The 16,774-nt window shown below is 51.2% G+C and overlaps 1 protein-coding gene across 1 annotated transcript; it reads left to right on the forward strand.

Moving 5' to 3' along the window:
• Positions 1-4,785: 4,785 nt before the first annotated feature.
• On the forward strand, positions 4,786-10,913 carry LOC119316569 (respiratory burst oxidase homolog protein E-like). The gene is made up of 13 exons (XM_037590896.1): positions 4,786-5,586; positions 5,670-5,829; positions 5,943-5,991; positions 6,196-6,309; positions 6,384-7,253; positions 8,240-8,335; positions 8,919-9,034; positions 9,121-9,291; positions 9,396-9,555; positions 9,639-9,824; positions 9,926-10,054; positions 10,212-10,290; positions 10,425-10,913. Exons 1-13 carry the CDS (start codon positions 4,956-4,958, stop codon positions 10,532-10,534), a joined length of 2,871 nt encoding a protein of 956 aa, XP_037446793.1. The 5' UTR covers positions 4,786-4,955; the 3' UTR covers positions 10,535-10,913.
• The last annotated feature ends 5,861 nt before the right edge of the window (positions 10,914-16,774 follow it).

Below are 16,774 nucleotides of genomic sequence, written 5' to 3' on the forward strand. Positions count from 1 at the left end.
GGGGCTGGCGGCTGGCGCTGGCGCGCAGGGCGGCTGGCGGCTGGGCCGGCCGGCTGGGCCCTTGGCCCAGGCGGGGCGCTGCTCCTTTTTTTTTAAATCGGTTTCGCGCGCAGAAAAACAAAAGAAAGAAAATCTAAACGAATTCCAAAACTCTAAAGTAAATTTTCCCCGACTCCTAAAAATGAGTCGAACAAAATGAACTTTACTCCGGACCTAGAATGCAATTTTCGAAAACGCGCATTTTTCCCTATCCAAATCAAAGCAAACAAAACTCCGGCAAAACCAAAATTTGATCTATTTATTAAATCTTCATTTTTCCTCAATTTTGGGAAAGTCATATTATTCCCTCTCTTATATTTTTGATGTCGGAAAAATTATTGAGGATGAAATAAATAAATCAAATGATCCTCTTTTCAAATTCGAGAAAACTCTCAAATATGAAAATAACGAAATCTCCAACTCTCTTCGAAGGTCCTTGAGTTGCGTGAAATTTCTAGGATCAACCAAAATGCATTAAAATATGCTATGCATGATGATCTAGTGTATAACATTCCAAATTGCAAATTTGGGATGTTACACCGACCTATTGTGACAAACACGTATCATCACGGAAGTGTATTTTTTGTAGTGACAGCAATGTCCGAGGTATAGATACAATTGCTTCTCATAAATGGTAGTAACGTTGTGTCAACAGCAGCTGGATCGCCTTCCACCATCATTGGATAGTTTTGTATAAGGAAGAGCGAGTTTCCTCCAAGACTTCCAATACTGAACCAGGGAGAAGGTGTTGGCGCTAGTACACTAGTATCCATCCCGAATACCCTGCAACGGATGTTAGAATAGGTCCGGAGAGTGCAACCATGCGAGACAACACCTGCTTCCTTAGTAACATCAGCAGTGCCTTGTATATAGACAAGAAGAGGCGGTCCATCGGAATAAGTTGCTAGGCGCCACTGAGTATATGGGTCCTACTTGTCCTCATGCTCGTGATCATCAGCATCGTCATCTCCCCCTTGGTTATAAAAATTTTCAAGTATAGGTGGTGGAATGTTCATAGGACCTTGGAAACACAAGAAGGTTAATTAGTAAAGGGAAACTAGCTAACCCGCATGCATGTGGATGAAACAATTATAATTACGGTGGAAGACAAACGTACCGAAAGCATCAGGATTCCATGCAAAAACAGTGCCACCAGTGGTGGCAGCAAACACAACACCCTCGTATTGAATTGCATCACAGTACTCATCCGTGTACAGAAATTGATTTTTGAGCAATATCCATCGAGGCGTGGAAGTAAGGATGGCAACAAGCTTGTCGAAGATAGCAACAACTTCATAGTTCGTGTAATCCCAAGAGCGTTTTGGAACTCGACAAATTGCTATCTTCCGTAGATGACAGTCACCAGGATCATATTTGAACTCACGTAGAATACCGGTGTACTCAAATTTCTGGGCAGTTTGAGATTTTTGGAAGTGGAACCCGGTGACGAGTGTACACATTCACAAGTTCCCACTCGCAGTTGTACCCAACATAAACTACACAATCTCCATTTGCGCCTGCCCAAGCCTTGCCCTCAAGTGATGGGATCTTAATATCACACGTATCATTATCAAGCGGCATCAACTTGCACAAGGCGAGGCTTCCGTTGTCCCCGTGCTAGTCAGCAGGGTCACGACGAAGAAGATAGGGGAGATCAAACCGCTCCTGGACCCTTCGGTTGCTTGTAATGATGTTATTAGTTGAGTCGAGAATGGTCTTGAATGAACCTGCCATGCTAGCCGAGGTGATGACGTCTCATCGATCAATGAGTTCCCCCACCACGTCATCTTTCAGATCAGGGCAAGAATAATGGGGTCGTTTCCGGCCTGTCCCTCCATGGAGAAGATGATCGAACAATGGCAGAAGGAAGGGTGAAGACAAATGAAGGGAGGAAGAGCGTGCGGCAATAGTTCAAATCAAGAGGGAAAGGCGAAGAGGCGGTGGACAGTTGCCACGATACAAGAAGAGCTAGTGGGGAGCGAATGGTTGCCACAGAGGTCACACACTAACGACAAGGCCGAGTGAACCGCATGTCGTATATCGCACATACCTTGATTTGGCTGACCGTTTCTTTTGTGTTGCCTAATCACAAACAGTTCATCCGAGTGAACCGTATGTTGTACATCACACACACCTTCATATGACTGACCATTTCTTTTGTGTTGCCTAATCACAAGCAGTTCATCCGAGTGAACCGTATGCTGTACATCACACACACCTTCATCTGGTTGCCCGTTTCTTTTGTGTTGCCTAATCACAAACAGTTCATCCGAGCGAACTGTATTATGTACATCACACACACCTTCATCTGGTTGTCCATTTTTTTGTGTTGCCTAATCACAAACAGTTCATCCGAGTGAACCATATGTTGTATATCGCACAAACCTTCATCTGGCTGCCCCTTTCTTTTCTTCCTCCCTATCGCAAGCAGTTAATTGAACTGAAATGTATGCCCTGCACCGCACATGCAACTAAAATCCAAACCGTGTTTGATGCATCCGTCATCACAAACATTTTGCACCTTTTTGATGATTTTTTGCACCACCGTTTGCGATTATTGCATCGCACACAGTTCCATCGAAGGGTCTCTGATCGTAGTGTTGCATTAGCATCATCCTGCAGTAGTGAGTACAATTGTGGTTCATCATTCTTTACTTAGTGCTTCTGTAGTTTTCCAGTATATGTACTTGTGCATCGAATTATGCATTCGTGGTTGAACCTATATTTGTAATAAACATGATTGGATATGAAATAAGTGATTGCCTACTTTCAAATTCAAAAAATGTGATTTTTAAATTAGGGATTACACTGCACACGGTTTGCGAAAGCGAAACGTCTGCGATAGACGTGGAGATCAGAAACGTTTCTAGGATCCATTACGTGTGCGATCAATCTCCACTGCACACATGACATCCTCTTGAAAACTGTTTGTGTTAGGCCACCTTGCGCAAATGTTTACTACATAAAAACTGTGTGTGATGGATAGCCTTTGCCACACAGTTTCTTCTACGCACCGTGTGCGATGCATTCAATAACGCAAACGATAAATTTGTTAATATCATGTGCAATAGCAACGCTATCACAAACGATTTAATGGGAAAAATTGTGTGTGATGTACCTATGAACGGAAATGTTTTTCTTGGAGTGATTGTGTGGGACGTACATACGAACGGAAACGTTTAGCAGGGACTGACTGTGTGGGATGTACTTGCGACCGGAAACAATTTCACCTGCATAATTGTAATTTTTTAGCTCTACTATACGTATTTCCGTATTTGAGCACTCGCCGGTCGCACACGACCTTATTTTGCCGAGCATGTGTGCCAGAAGGGCATATCCCCGACGGTTTCTGGGTCGTGTGGGAATGACCCCCCTATCGCCGTCACTCACTAGGCGACGGTTCCAAATGCCGTCGCGAAAAGGGGTTTAAAACCATTTGTATAGCACCGACGTGTACTAGTGAGAGAGAGAGACTATCCTGACATTGCATGTGGTGCTATGGTACAAATCCTTTCCTTTTATTTTCTCATTAGTATTTTCAATCATTTCTATCTTTTAAACCATATTGTTATTTAAAACAATTGAATTCATGAAGCCAAGAGCTTTAGAATAAGGCCAAATTTGGATGCATTTCAAACATATTTTAATTTTACCATTTCAAATGACTAAAATCAGGTTCTGAAACAAGCAAAATATGTTTTTTGAAATAATTGGAATTAGTTTTTTTCATTGAGTGAAATCAATTTTGAAATATGTTTTCTCAACTGTGTGAAGTATGTTTTCTCAACCGTGTGAAATTATTTTCTTTAGCTGAGTGGAATTTGTTTTCCATATGGATGACACATATTTCGGTGTGAAATACTTTAAATATAGTGAAATGTGATTTCTAAAATGAGTGAAATCTAACTTTTGTAAACGGGTGTAATGTGTTTTCTGAATCTAGTGAAATATGAAACTGACTGAAAGGATTTCTGAAACTAGTAAAATAGGTTTTTTGAAATAATTGAAATTAGTGTTTTTCATTGAGTGAAATCAATTTTGAAATATGTTTTCTCAACTGGGTGAAGTATGTTTTCTCAACCGAGTGAAATTATTTTATTTAGATGAGTGGAATTTGTTTTCCATACACATGACACATATTTCGATGTGAAATATGTTAAATATAGTGAAATGTGATTTCTAAAATGAGTGAAATCTATCTTTTGTAAATGGGTGTAATGTGTTTTCGGAATTTAGTGAAATGTAAAACTGACTGAAAGGTTTTCTGAAACTAGTGAAATGTGAAACAAACTGAAATGCATTTTCTGAATGAGTGAAACGGTTAAATTCAAACTAGCCAAAGAGTATCCAAGATTGATCTTGTTTTGAAGGTCTTGTCGCCCTGAATTCAAAAATATAAAAGTTTCGAAATTGGATATTTAGTTCAAAAGTTATCAACCTTTTAAAATGTCACATGGAAAACAAAGTGCATTTTAGTGTCTGCATGCAGCCGTGGTGCACCTCTTTGCTCTCACCCTGACATGACAAAAGGTGCTGTTATGGCCCTCGTCCACTGAAGTATATCTATTTGTATAAGATTTGTATTGCTATAGAAGACAAAAATAAAGCATGATGGGTCTCCTGCCAGATCAATCTCAAAGCAACGATTAACCGTGGATGCTCCACCGGCGGTACCTCCCGCCACCGGTAAAAAAAAACTTTTTCGAGCATATACCTACGTCGAACTCACCTCAGCTTCACTTGCGACGAGGCGCAACCACGCCAGGTAAAATAAACTACTACTCCTAGTACCAAGGTGAAGCAGAGCAGAGCAACGGCTCCAGCCCACAGGTGAACCAGGGGTATGTTTCGTGGACGGAGAAGATAGCAGCGGTAGGGGCGGGACAGGTGAGGAGTTGGGAGACCGGCGGCCCATCATGTGGACGCCGTCGCGAGGGCTGGGCAGCGGCCGCCGTGCCGGGCTCCGGCGCATCGCGGATTACATCGGCGACGACCACACCGACGCGTCCGACAACGAGTCGTTCATCACGTCGCACAGCGACGAGCTCCTCGCGTCGACGTCGGCCGCGGGCGGTGCCGGCAGCGGCGTCGGAATGCTGCCGGCGTTTCTCGCGGACCAGAGCGACCTCGTGGAGGTCATGCTGGAGCTGGACGAGGAGTCCATGGTGGTGCGCAGCGTGACGCCTACCGCGGGGCCCTCAGCACTGGCCGGGGCCGGGGCGCACACGCCGGGGAGCGGGCGCAACCTGAGCCGGAGCTCGTCGACCTCGTCCAAGATACGCAGGACGTTCGCGTGGCTGCGGTCGCCGGCGGCGGCGCCCGAGCAGCCGCGGGAGGCGGCGATGGCGTCCCGAGAGCGGCGCCGCGTGCAGGCCAGGCTGGACCGCTCGCTGTCCGGCGCGAGGCGCGCGCTGAAGGGCCTCCGGTTCATCAGCCACGCCACGGGCTCCGCCGAGGCCACCGCGCTCTGGGGCGCCGTCGAGGAGCGCTTCGACGCCCTCTCCCGCGACGGCCTCCTCGCCCGCGACGACTTCGGCGACTGCATCGGTACGCCGTGCATGCATGCCACTTCGGTTCACGGCATGATCGCGAGTCGGCACCGGTGATGAACCATTGACGGTCGGTTTCAGGGATGGTGGACTCGAAGGAGTTCGCGGTGGGCATCTTCGACGCGCTGGCGCGGCGGCGGCGGCAGAACCTCCAGCGGGTGACCAAGGAGGAGCTCCACGACTTCTGGCTCCAAATCTCCGACCAGAGCTTCGACGCGCGGCTGCAGATCTTCTTCGACATGTACGTACGGCCCAGCCGGCCACCTAACGATCACGTCGTTCCCCTGCTCGCTCCGACCCGCGCCGGTGGCTCACGCATTTCCTGCTGCCATTGCCAAAACAAATTTCTTTCAGGGTGGACACCAACGTCGACGGGAGGATCACGAGGGAGGAGGTGCAGGAGGTGCCGCCTTGATCCACTAAAACGAATCTGCTCCTTATTACTGTACCACTAGTAGTTTAAACCACCGAACGGTAACAAGTTTGGAAGATTCCATCGTGCTGAACTGCTGATGCCTCATGCTTTGTTACTGCCGACATATTACTGCTTGGTTGCCCAGTAATGAGATTTGATTACCATTTGTTAATCACTGCTTGATTCCGGCAGCTGATCGTCCTGAGCGCGTCGGCGAACAAGCTCTCCAAGCTCAAGGAGCAGGCCGAGGAGTACGCGCTGCTCATCATGGAAGAGCTCGACCCGGAGGGCCTCGGCTACATAGAGGTACCGCACCCGTACAAACACGGTAGCACTATTTTCTAGGTATTGTATTTGACATGGCACGTGGGCGCATGCAGCTGTGGCAGCTGGAGGCGCTGCTCCTGCAGCGCGACGCCTACATGAGCTACAGCCGGCCGCTCAGCAGCGGCAGCGGCAGCGCGGCGCAGTGGAGCCAGGACATCGCCGACGGAGGCGCGCAGGAAAAGCCTGCGACGACGGCGGCGCCAGGACGGGGCGGGTGGCGGCGGTGGAACCCGCGGCGCGCGGCGGGGAGGGCGCGCGTGGTGGCGGAGGAGAACTGGCGGCGCGCGTGGGTGCTCGCGCTGTGGGTTGCGGCGATGGCGGCGCTGTTCGCGTGGAGGTTCGCGCAGTACCGCCGGTCCGTCGCGTTCGAGGTGATGGGGTACTGCCTGCCGACGGCCAAGGGCGCCGCCGAGACGCTCAAGCTCAACATGGCGCTGGTGCTCCTCCCCGTCTGCCGCATCACGCTCACGCGGCTCCGCTCCTCCTGGGCGCGCTTCCTCGTGCCCTTGGACGACTGCATCGCCTTCCACAAGGTGATAGCCATGGCGATCGCGGCGGGGATCTGCCTGCACGCGGGGAACCATCTGGCGTGCGACTTCCCGCGGCTGATCGCGTCGAGCCCGGGGGAGTACCGGCCGCTGGCCGGCTTCTTCGGGGAGGAGAGGCCGACGTACAGGAGCCTGCTGTCCGGCGTGGTGGGGGTCACCGGGGTGGTGATGGTGGTGCTGATGGCCGTGTCCTTCACCCTGGCGGCCCGGCCGCTGCGGAGGGCGCCCACCCGGACCAGGCTGCCGTCCCCGCTGGGCCACCTCGCCGGGTTCAACGCATTCTGGTACTCCCACCACCTGCTCGTCGTCGTCTACCTCCTGCTGCTCGTGCACGGCTGGTTCATCTTCCTCGTCACCAAGTGGTACCAGAGGACGGTACGTAATTACGTACTTACCACCACTAGTTCCTTCACCTTTCTGTACACTTTTTGTTTATCTTCACTGCATTGTTACTGCATGCCGCGGTCTGTTTTTAGTTGTTGGTTAGTGACTGCGGCGTGTACTTATTTTACCTAATTTTATTTCATGACGCTAACACCTGTCTGATTTGGGCCTTCCAAAAGAAAAGCACCGCGATTGCACGGGCACTAGGGTCGTCGTCTTGGCTGTTAAGCTGATGGGCACCGGGCACCACGGAAAAGGAAAGACAATGTAGTTCAAACGTTTCGCCCATGATATTCTTGAGATCCAAGCCACCCGCACCGGCAACTTATTTCCTTTACGTGCTTTGGATACACACATATACTTAATAATCTAATCTATAAAGAAGAATGCAGTTGCATCGTGCATATGGTACAGCTGAGAACATTAATGTCCACTTATAAAAAATAGAACCATGTCCATCCAATATAGGTAGAGCAGTGAGTTATGCAGAATCTGTATACGTAAACGAGTTGTTTGTGAAGTGATTAGACATCATGCGCACTGCACACGACGCGTACGTGAGGTTCCCTAGTCCCTACTCACAGAATCCCGTGCTTGGCGCGGTACGGGCGACCGCGACAGGATCGCCCTGCCGCTGCACACGGGCGACACCATGTCGGGTTGGTGGCGCGTTTTTGTCAGGAACCCTCAAGCATATCCGCATGCCATTAACGCACGTTCGCATCGGGCACGGGCAGACGCCATCACGCCGCTGTCTCGTCCTGCTCCTGTGCCCGTGCGCCGATGATGACGAGACGAATCAACCAGAATTCAATCGCGTGTGCTCCACCACCGTACCATCAGCACTCACCATGCTGCTTATCTCAGATACAATGGACCTCTGATACATACAGTAGAACTGTGATCTTCTACACTTGGACCTGCCTGTCAAGTGATTTATCCGGTGCTAACATTGTGATCTTTGTGGTGAACTGCAGACGTGGATGTACATAGCCGTGCCGTTCGCGCTTCACGTCGGCGAACGAACGCTGCGGGCGCTGCGTTCCAAGGCCTACGCGGCCAAGATCCTCAAGGTAAGGTAACCGGGAATCTGAAACCAAAGTTCAGTGTCTGAACGCCAAACATTAATATTAATCAGAACTCCGCGTAGATAAAATAAAGAATAAATAGAAAGAGCATAATTTGCATTATCCAAAGTGCGCTGATTAGGTCTTGTGATCCATTTCTGCCCTGCCATGCCAAATCAAACGGAAGCACTAAGAATGATACGAACTAGCTATGAAATGTTTTTTTCTTTCAGGATTATTGTTTTGGAATTTCTATAATTACTATTTTTATATAAATCAGGATATTGTCATGTGGATGGGAGTGGTAGGATAAGGTCATGGGGGTAGGTCCGTATTGTTGGATATTTATGTGGCTTTCAACATTTATTCAAGGTCATGGGGGTAGGTCCATATTGAACATTTGAAATCACTTCAGATCAAATCAACTTCTTCACCATTTATAGGCAGAAACTGAGTAACTGGCCGAGAAAGAAAATAAGGATAAACATCCAAGAATGGCGTACATTGTTAACTTTTCCTTACCAGCGTGAAGTAATGAAACTAGGCGAACACATCCTCATGTTCTTACTTAATTTGATGGTGCCCTCAGGTGTGCCTTCTACCAGGAAATGTGCTGACCATAACGATGTCAAAGCCCTGCGGATTCAGATACAGAAGTGGACAATATGTTTTCCTTCAGTGCCCAACAATTTCTCCGTTTGAATGGTTTGTCACCTACTCTACTCATTCTGTCAACAGACAACATTGGTCTCGGATTGTACTACTGTATTGAGCTAATCCCCATTGTTCAGGCACCCCTTTTCCATCACTTCAGCCCCTGGAGACGACTACATCAGTGTTCATATCCAGACCAGGGGGGACTGGACACAAGAGCTCAAGCACATCTTCGTGGAGAACTACTTCTCGCCATGCCTGCCCAGCAGAGCTTCATTTGGCGAGCTAGGCATGCCAGAACAGAAGAGGTTATTAATACTGCATCTCCTTGTCAATGTCATGCCTGATCCACTGTCAGTTCCTTCTTTGACTACCTGAAGGGTCACTGAACGATGTCTCGTCTCTGCTGCAGCCCTCCGAGGTTGCTTGTCGACGGCCCCTATGGTGCTCCGGCGCAGGATTTCAGGAACTACGACGTCTTGCTTCTCGTCGGCCTCGGGATCGGCGCGACGCCTTTCATAAGCATTCTAAGGGATCTGCTCAACAACATTAAGCTGGCTGATGAGCTGATGGTACGGTCTGATGAGCTCAACAACATCGTTCAGTGCCGATGACCCGCCTAAACCCTAAACCTAATCCTTTTGTATATTTTTAGGACCTATCAATGGAGACCAGCAGGTCAGAGGACAGCAGCAACACCTTCAGCGTGTCAACGGCGAGCAGCAACAAGAGCAGAGCGTACCGGACAAGCCGCGCGCACTTCTACTGGGTTACGAGGGAGCCCGGATCGTTCGAGTGGTTCAAGAGCGTGATGGATGAGGTTGCTGAAATGGACAAGAAGGTGACAGTCTCTCATCCTTCCTTCTGCATGTGCCGCTGTTCATCTTGCAATGTTGGTTACTGAGGATGATGCTTGATGTTGTTCTCATGGTGGCGACCCAGGGTGTCATAGAGCTGCACAACTATCTCACAAGCGTGTACGAGGAGCGCGACGCAAGGACGACTCTGCTCTCAATGGTTCAAGCCCTCAACCATGCCAAGAATGGTATAGACATAGTATCAGGCACCAGGGTAAAACACTTCACACATATAGTATATGATAAATTTATGTATGCGTATTGAAAAAAAACTCATTACCAAAATTAAACAAAAATCAGGGCTCAGCCAAAGAAGTGGAAAGTCTGTTGAGGTTGACAGAAACTGAAAATGTGTTCTGTGATCATGACAGGTCAGGACACATTTTGCAAGACCTAACTGGAGGGAAGAGTTCACAAGAATCTCCGCCAAGCACCCCGGTTCGACAGTTGGTAATGTTCTTCTCCAATTTGTTGGTATTTTTGCCCCTCTAGGGATGAACAAATAGGCATCTAAAAGTACCCAGCGTTGAGCTTTTATCAATTGCATCATTTTGATCACTGAAGTTATTCGTGCATGCATGCAGGGGTCTTTTACTGTGGCAAGCCCGCACTAGCTAAGGAGCTGAAGAAACTATCACTTGAGATGAGCCGCAAGACGACGACTCGCTTCCATTTCCATAAGGAGTATTTCTAATAGAATAGAATAGAATACACACACATCTGATGACCATAGTAACAACTATTGATTACAAAAATTCAATTTTTTTTGGAAGAAAACTTGCCCTCTTCGCCATTTGTAAATGTACATAGTATAAAGTAGAAGGCAGTTAGAAGCATTTTTATTAACAATATGAGAGGGAATACTATTATGTTTGATATGCACATATAGTTTATAGCTACCTGTAAAAATATATCAAATGTTAAGCATACAAGAGACTGAGGGCACCATCTTCCTTGGGTCAGCAGATGCTTGGCTTGGATCATCATTGCTTTTTTTTATTTGTACCCTCTACCAAGGCATAGCGTTGGTCTTGTATGGCTTTGCTCTTTACCGGTGTAATAATGTGTGTTTGTGTGTTACTGTTAATTGTGTGCATCCTAACTGTGCAGAAGTCGGATATGTGCTTATTGTGTTTATGTCCCCTTAATTAGGGAGCTCTTTTACGGTACCCCTAAATGAATGTGAGCCATCCACCCATCTTAATCTGACAGCTAATCTTACATGGTACTCCAATAAAGATCATGGGGAGTACTATCTCAAAAAAATATGGAGTACCTTGATGTTAGGGGTAATACCGTAATCATGGGTGATTTATTTATTTCTCAATCATATATCAATTTATTACAAAAATACTAAATAGAATGAGATTCCAATTTAGTATGAACTTGCTTGTAAGGGTGTGAACGCAGACTTCAAACAAAAATTTGTCATGAACCCTAATCCCAAATCAATATCATTCGCAAAAAGAAAAATCTCAAAATCGAGATGATGATCATGTGTGGCGGGGCATGATGATCACAGGGTCATCACCACTGAGGGGATTAGGATTAGGCCACATCAGTTCACAATCCAGGTTATGCACCCATGATGTGTATATCAATGGCCACCGCTGGTAGTTGCGCCTACGCGAATTGGTCGGGGGATGACTCCGCTGTGGGATACTGGCGCATCATGGATGTGTGAGGAGGAGTGCAGTCCTCCTACGACGCCATAGTTCAATTAATCTGCAATTAACAGAAATTCACGGATGGCTACAAGACGAAGTCTCCAGCCGCTACCACGATGGGGAACAAATAGTGTGATCGCTGCGGGCTGATGCGGTTGATTCAGTTGGAATAAAAGTCAAAAGAATAAGACAAAAGTTCTAAAATACCCTTGTAGATGGATGGTTGGATTTATCCGGCACTCCCTCCTCTCCCTAGGGAGTACCAGGGTACTGCAAAAACTCTCTAAGAGAAGAAGGGGACGAGGAGATGCCGGAATGCACAAAGGAGAAGGTTTGTGAAGACCCCGGAATTTCCAGGCTCCACCCCCACAACTTCTGGGCCAATGCGGCCGCCTGACCATGCAAACTCTCTGAACAGCCTGGAACCTCCCCGAAACTCCCCATCCTCCCCCAAACTTTCAGCCAGCCCCAGAACTTCTGGCTCTGACTACTCCAGCACGTGCAAACTCTCTGAATAACCTGAAACCACCACGGAACCAGCCCTGGAACATCCGTCGCCCAGAACTTTTGAGCAATCCTAGAACTTTGGGCTTGCCTGCGCATAGTGAGAGAGGCCACGAGCCCATGTAACTTTCCCCACTCACTTAGCCCTTGGTGGCTAGACTATATAAGCCATACTCCGCTCCAGATCTTAGGTTAGTGAAGTTTAGACTATTTTTGGGAGGGCTTTGCTCATCTACCACTCCATTGGAGATCAAGGTCTCCTTCGGAGAAGATCCAACTTGGTTTCAAGATCACCATCTCTGTTAGAGATTTGGGGAGACTATCTATCAATTCCTCTTGGATTTGGAGAAGAACTCACCCTATTTACTTTTCCCTTTGTTGTTGTTGAATGCTTGATAAGCGGAAGAAGGTCCAAAAAGGCCACCTCCCGGATGGAGAGGCCGAGAGGGGGAAGCCGATATACTTCATCGGGAACTGGTCACGGAGCATGTCATCTCACGAGCGAGCAAGGAGATGTGTTCCTTGGAACAACCGACCGGAGTTGCGGAGCACTTAGCTAGATTTGTGTGAAGACCGGACGCGAATCCAAAGATCCAGAGCAGAGCCCTGATGGTGGTGATGTCATGCTCATCTGGGTGGCAAAAAGATGACAACATCGCCGGCATACAACCATATGCTAGAGGCCACATGTCGAGGGGTCGGCCGTTGGAGCAGACCTCGCTGAACTGTCGTCTAAATGAGCGAGTTGAGGACATTGACGATGAGGGTGAAGATCATCGGAGAGAGGGGGGTTCCCTGCCAAAGGCCACATGGGTGCATAATGGGTGGTCCAGGAACCCCCATTAATGAACACATGCATGGAGCCAGTGAGAGGAGAATGGAGATCCACTCCATCCACCGCTGTCCGAAGCCAAGATGCCGCAACATGATGGATAAGTCTGTGTACTAGGGTCCTTGTGGGGCTGCAGCACATGGTCCTTGTGGCAGTTAGGAGGATAAAGTCTTGGACCATCAAGGACTGGCTGTTAGGATAGAGTTCTGTTCTTGACCATCAAGGACTGTCAGTTAGCATCTTAGACTAGCATCTTAGACTAGCATCTTAGACTGGCATCTTAGCAGCATCTTAGCATATGCCTTGGCTGGCTAGCAGCCTATAAATATGTATCCCCAACCCCTCAGGTTGGCATGGCATTGTGTGAGAAATAAACCAACGAAAATTGTCCCAACTCTCCTAGTGTCATCCACAACTATCAATGCTCAGGTTGAAAGGTCTAACAAGTGGTATCAGAGCCTCGTTAACCTGCACCCTGAGCATTTCCTGTGAGCAGCCCAAGTCGGTAGCAGCAGCTGCTCCGTCTGCCTCTGGTTACCTTCCTCCCTCCGGACTGTCGAGCAGCAGCTCGTCTTCATCAGCCTCCTCTTCACGCAACAGCCCCCCAGCAGCGAGCCATGTCTGCAGGTCGCTCTCAGCACACGGCTACCTCGAGCATGCGGCGCCGGCAAGAGGCCGAGCGCGCCGTGGCAGAGGAGCGTGAGCGAGCGGCTGTAGCAGCGGCTGCTGCGGCGGCAAGAGTGTCGAGGCTGGCTGCAGCGGAGCTGGCAGCAGCCAGAGCGGAGGTAGAAGCAGCCAGGGCGGAGGTAGAAGCAGCAGCAGCAGCAGAAGCAGCCCGTGAGGCTACGGCGGATGCCAAGGCACTCCGCGGCAGCCCCGGCAGCTCCAGCAGCTCCGCGCCTGCGGACGACGGCGCCGACGCAGATCGCGCCAAAGTGGCGCAGGAGCGGACGGCGCAGTGGGCAGCCGAGCACGCCCGCGCTCCAGGTGGAGGCGCGCACCGCGACGGCGGCTGCAACGACCAGGACCGCGGCCTCTACGAGGTCCGGACTGTGGTCAGGGATGTTGGTTCCAGTGTTGGGTGGCCTACCCTCACTAAAACCAACTACGTCGAGTGGGCCGGGATCATGAAGGTCAGGCTCCAGGTGCGGCGCATGTGGGAGGCAGTCCAGGACAGCAACGTCGACCACCTAGAGGATCGACGGGCGCTGGACACCCTCATCGCCGCAGTCCCGCCCGAGATGCAGTTCTCGCTTTCCAACAAGCGGACTGCCAAGGAGGCTTGGGACGCCATCGCCGCAGCACGCATCGGCAGCGACCGTGCTCGCAAGTCCACCCTGCAGGCACTTCGTAAGGAGTGGGAGAACCTGGGCTTCAAGCCAGGTGAGGACGTTGATGACTTTGCTCTCCGTCTCAACACTCTGCTGCAGAAGATGGTGAAGTTTGGCGATGCCACCTACACCGAGGAGAGAGCTGTCGAGAAGCTTTTTCGGTGCATTCCCGAGAAGTACAAGCAGATGGCTCGCTCGATCGAGTCGTTGCTGGACCTCTCCACGATGACGATCGAGGAGGCGATAGGTCGACTCAAGGTCGTCGACACCGACGAGCCACAGCCCCCCTCGGGGCCCGTCACCACCGGCGGGAAGCTGCTCCTAACTCGGGAGCAGTGGGATCCCAGCCTTGGTGACAAGAAGAAGGGGGAGCCTTCCTCCTCGACGGGCGGCCGCAAGCGTGGCAAGCAGCGTAAGGCGCGAAGAGGCCCCCCGGGCAGGGCACAAGGACGTGCCGAAGGTGACGCCCACGGAGGCGCCAAGGACGGCGCCGCTGGCAAGCCCAGGCCGGCACAAGACAACAGTTGCCACAACTGTGGCCGGTTTGGCCATTGGGCCAATGAGTGTCGGCAACCACGACAAGGCCAGGCTCACGTCGCACAGGCGAAGGAGGAGGAGACGGCTCTGTTCATGGCGCATGCAAGCATTGAGCTACCCTCGGCGACTCCAGTCGCAAAGGCTTTCATCCACCTCGATGAGCCAAAAGCACATGCTCTTCTCGGCGATGGCTCCGGGAAGGACAAGGCTACGGGGTGGTGCCTCGACACCGGCGCCACCCACCACATGACCGGTCGAAGGGAATTCTTCGTCGAGCTCGACTCCGATGCGCGAGGCTCCGTCAAGTTCGGGGATGCCTCCGCTGTGGAGATAAAGGGCGTCGGCTCCGTCATCTTCACCACCAAGATGGGAGAGCACCGGCTGCTCACCGGTGTCTACTACATCCCCGCGCTAAGGAATTCCATCATCAGCTTGGGACAGCTGGATGAGAACGGCTCACGCGTGCTGATTGAGCATGGGGTCCTACGCATCTGGGATCGCCAGCGTCGCCTTCTCGCCAAGGTGCCCAGAGGTGAAAATCGACTCTACGTCCTTGATGTGCAGGTGACACAACCGGTTTGTCTCGCTGTCCGTCGAGACGACGAGGCGTGGCAGTGGCATGAGCGCTTTGGGCACCTTCACTTTGAGGCCCTGAAACGTCTAAGTGCTAAGGAGATGGTGCGAGGCCTGCCATGCCTCGACCATGTGGAGCAGTTCTGCGACATCTGCGTACTGACAAAGCAGAGACGACTCCCCTTTCCCCAACAGGCGAGTTTTCGGGCTAAGGAGAAGCTGGAGCTCGTGCACGGAGACCTGTGCGGCCCGGTGACGCCAGCCACACCAGGAGGTCGACGCTACTTCCTGCTGCTCGTCGACGATCTCTCCCGCTACATGTGGGTGATGATCCTCGGCAGTAAGGGAGAAGCGGCGGACGCCATCAGGCGCGCGCAGGTTGGTGTGGAGGCGGAGAGCGGCCGCAAATTGCGCGTGTTGCGCACTGACAACGGCGGCGAGTTCACGACGGCTGAATTCGCGTCGTACTGCGCCGATGAGGGCATCCAGCGCCACTACTCCGCGCCGTACAGCCCGCAGCAAAACGGCGTCGTCGAGCGGCGCAACCAGACGGTTGTGGGGATGGCTCGGGCTCTCCTCAAGCAGAGAGGGATGCCGGCTGTCTTCTGGGGAGAGGCGGTGCTAACGGCCGTCTACATCCTCAACCGCTCTCCTACTAAGGCACTCGACGGCAGAACTCCGTACGAGGCCTGGCATGGGCGGAAGCCGGCGGTCTCTCATTTGCGGGTCTTTGGCTGCCTTGCGTTCGCCAAGGAGCTCGGCCACATCGGCAAGCTCGACGACAGGAGCACTCCGGGAGTCTTCATCGGCTACGCGGAGGGCTCAAAGGCCTACCGCATCCTCGACCCAAAGACACAACGTGTGCGCACAGCGCGAGACGTCGTGTTCAACGAAGGGCGAGGGTGGCAATGGGACAAGGCGGTGGACGACGGCTCGACGCCGACGTATGACGACTTCATTGTCGAGTACGCTCACTTCAAGGAACCTGGGGGAGCAAGCAGCTCCTCTTCACCGGGCACGTCTACCCCGGCCCCCAAAACTACATCGACTCCGGCGCCTGCTACACCGACGACACCACAACCAGCGACGCCGCATACTCCAACCCCGGCGGTCGCCACTCCGGGCTCGTCTTCATCAGCACCAGCCCACGCAGAGCACAACCCGATGAAGTTCGCTTCCCCGCTCACTCACGACGAGGAGCGGGTCGACGCATGGTATGGAGGCGAACCGCTGCGGTACCGTACGATGGATAATGTGCTCGGCGACCAGCCGGTGCCAGGACTGGTGCCACGTGACCTGGAGGCGCAGCTACAGCTCGTGTGTGAAGACGGCGAACCACGGTCCTTTGCAGAGGCCGAGAGAGACGCGGCATGGCGCGCCGCGATGAAGTTGGAGATGGATGCGGTCGAGCAAAACCGCACTGGGAGCTTGCTGATCTCCCTTGAGGTCACCGCGCAATCACCCTTAAGTGGGTGTTCAAGATGAAGAGG

Source organism: Triticum dicoccoides, chromosome 6A (genome assembly GCF_002162155.2).
Source record: "Triticum dicoccoides isolate Atlit2015 ecotype Zavitan chromosome 6A, WEW_v2.0, whole genome shotgun sequence".
NCBI classification, from domain to species: Eukaryota; Viridiplantae; Streptophyta; class Magnoliopsida; order Poales; family Poaceae; genus Triticum; species Triticum dicoccoides.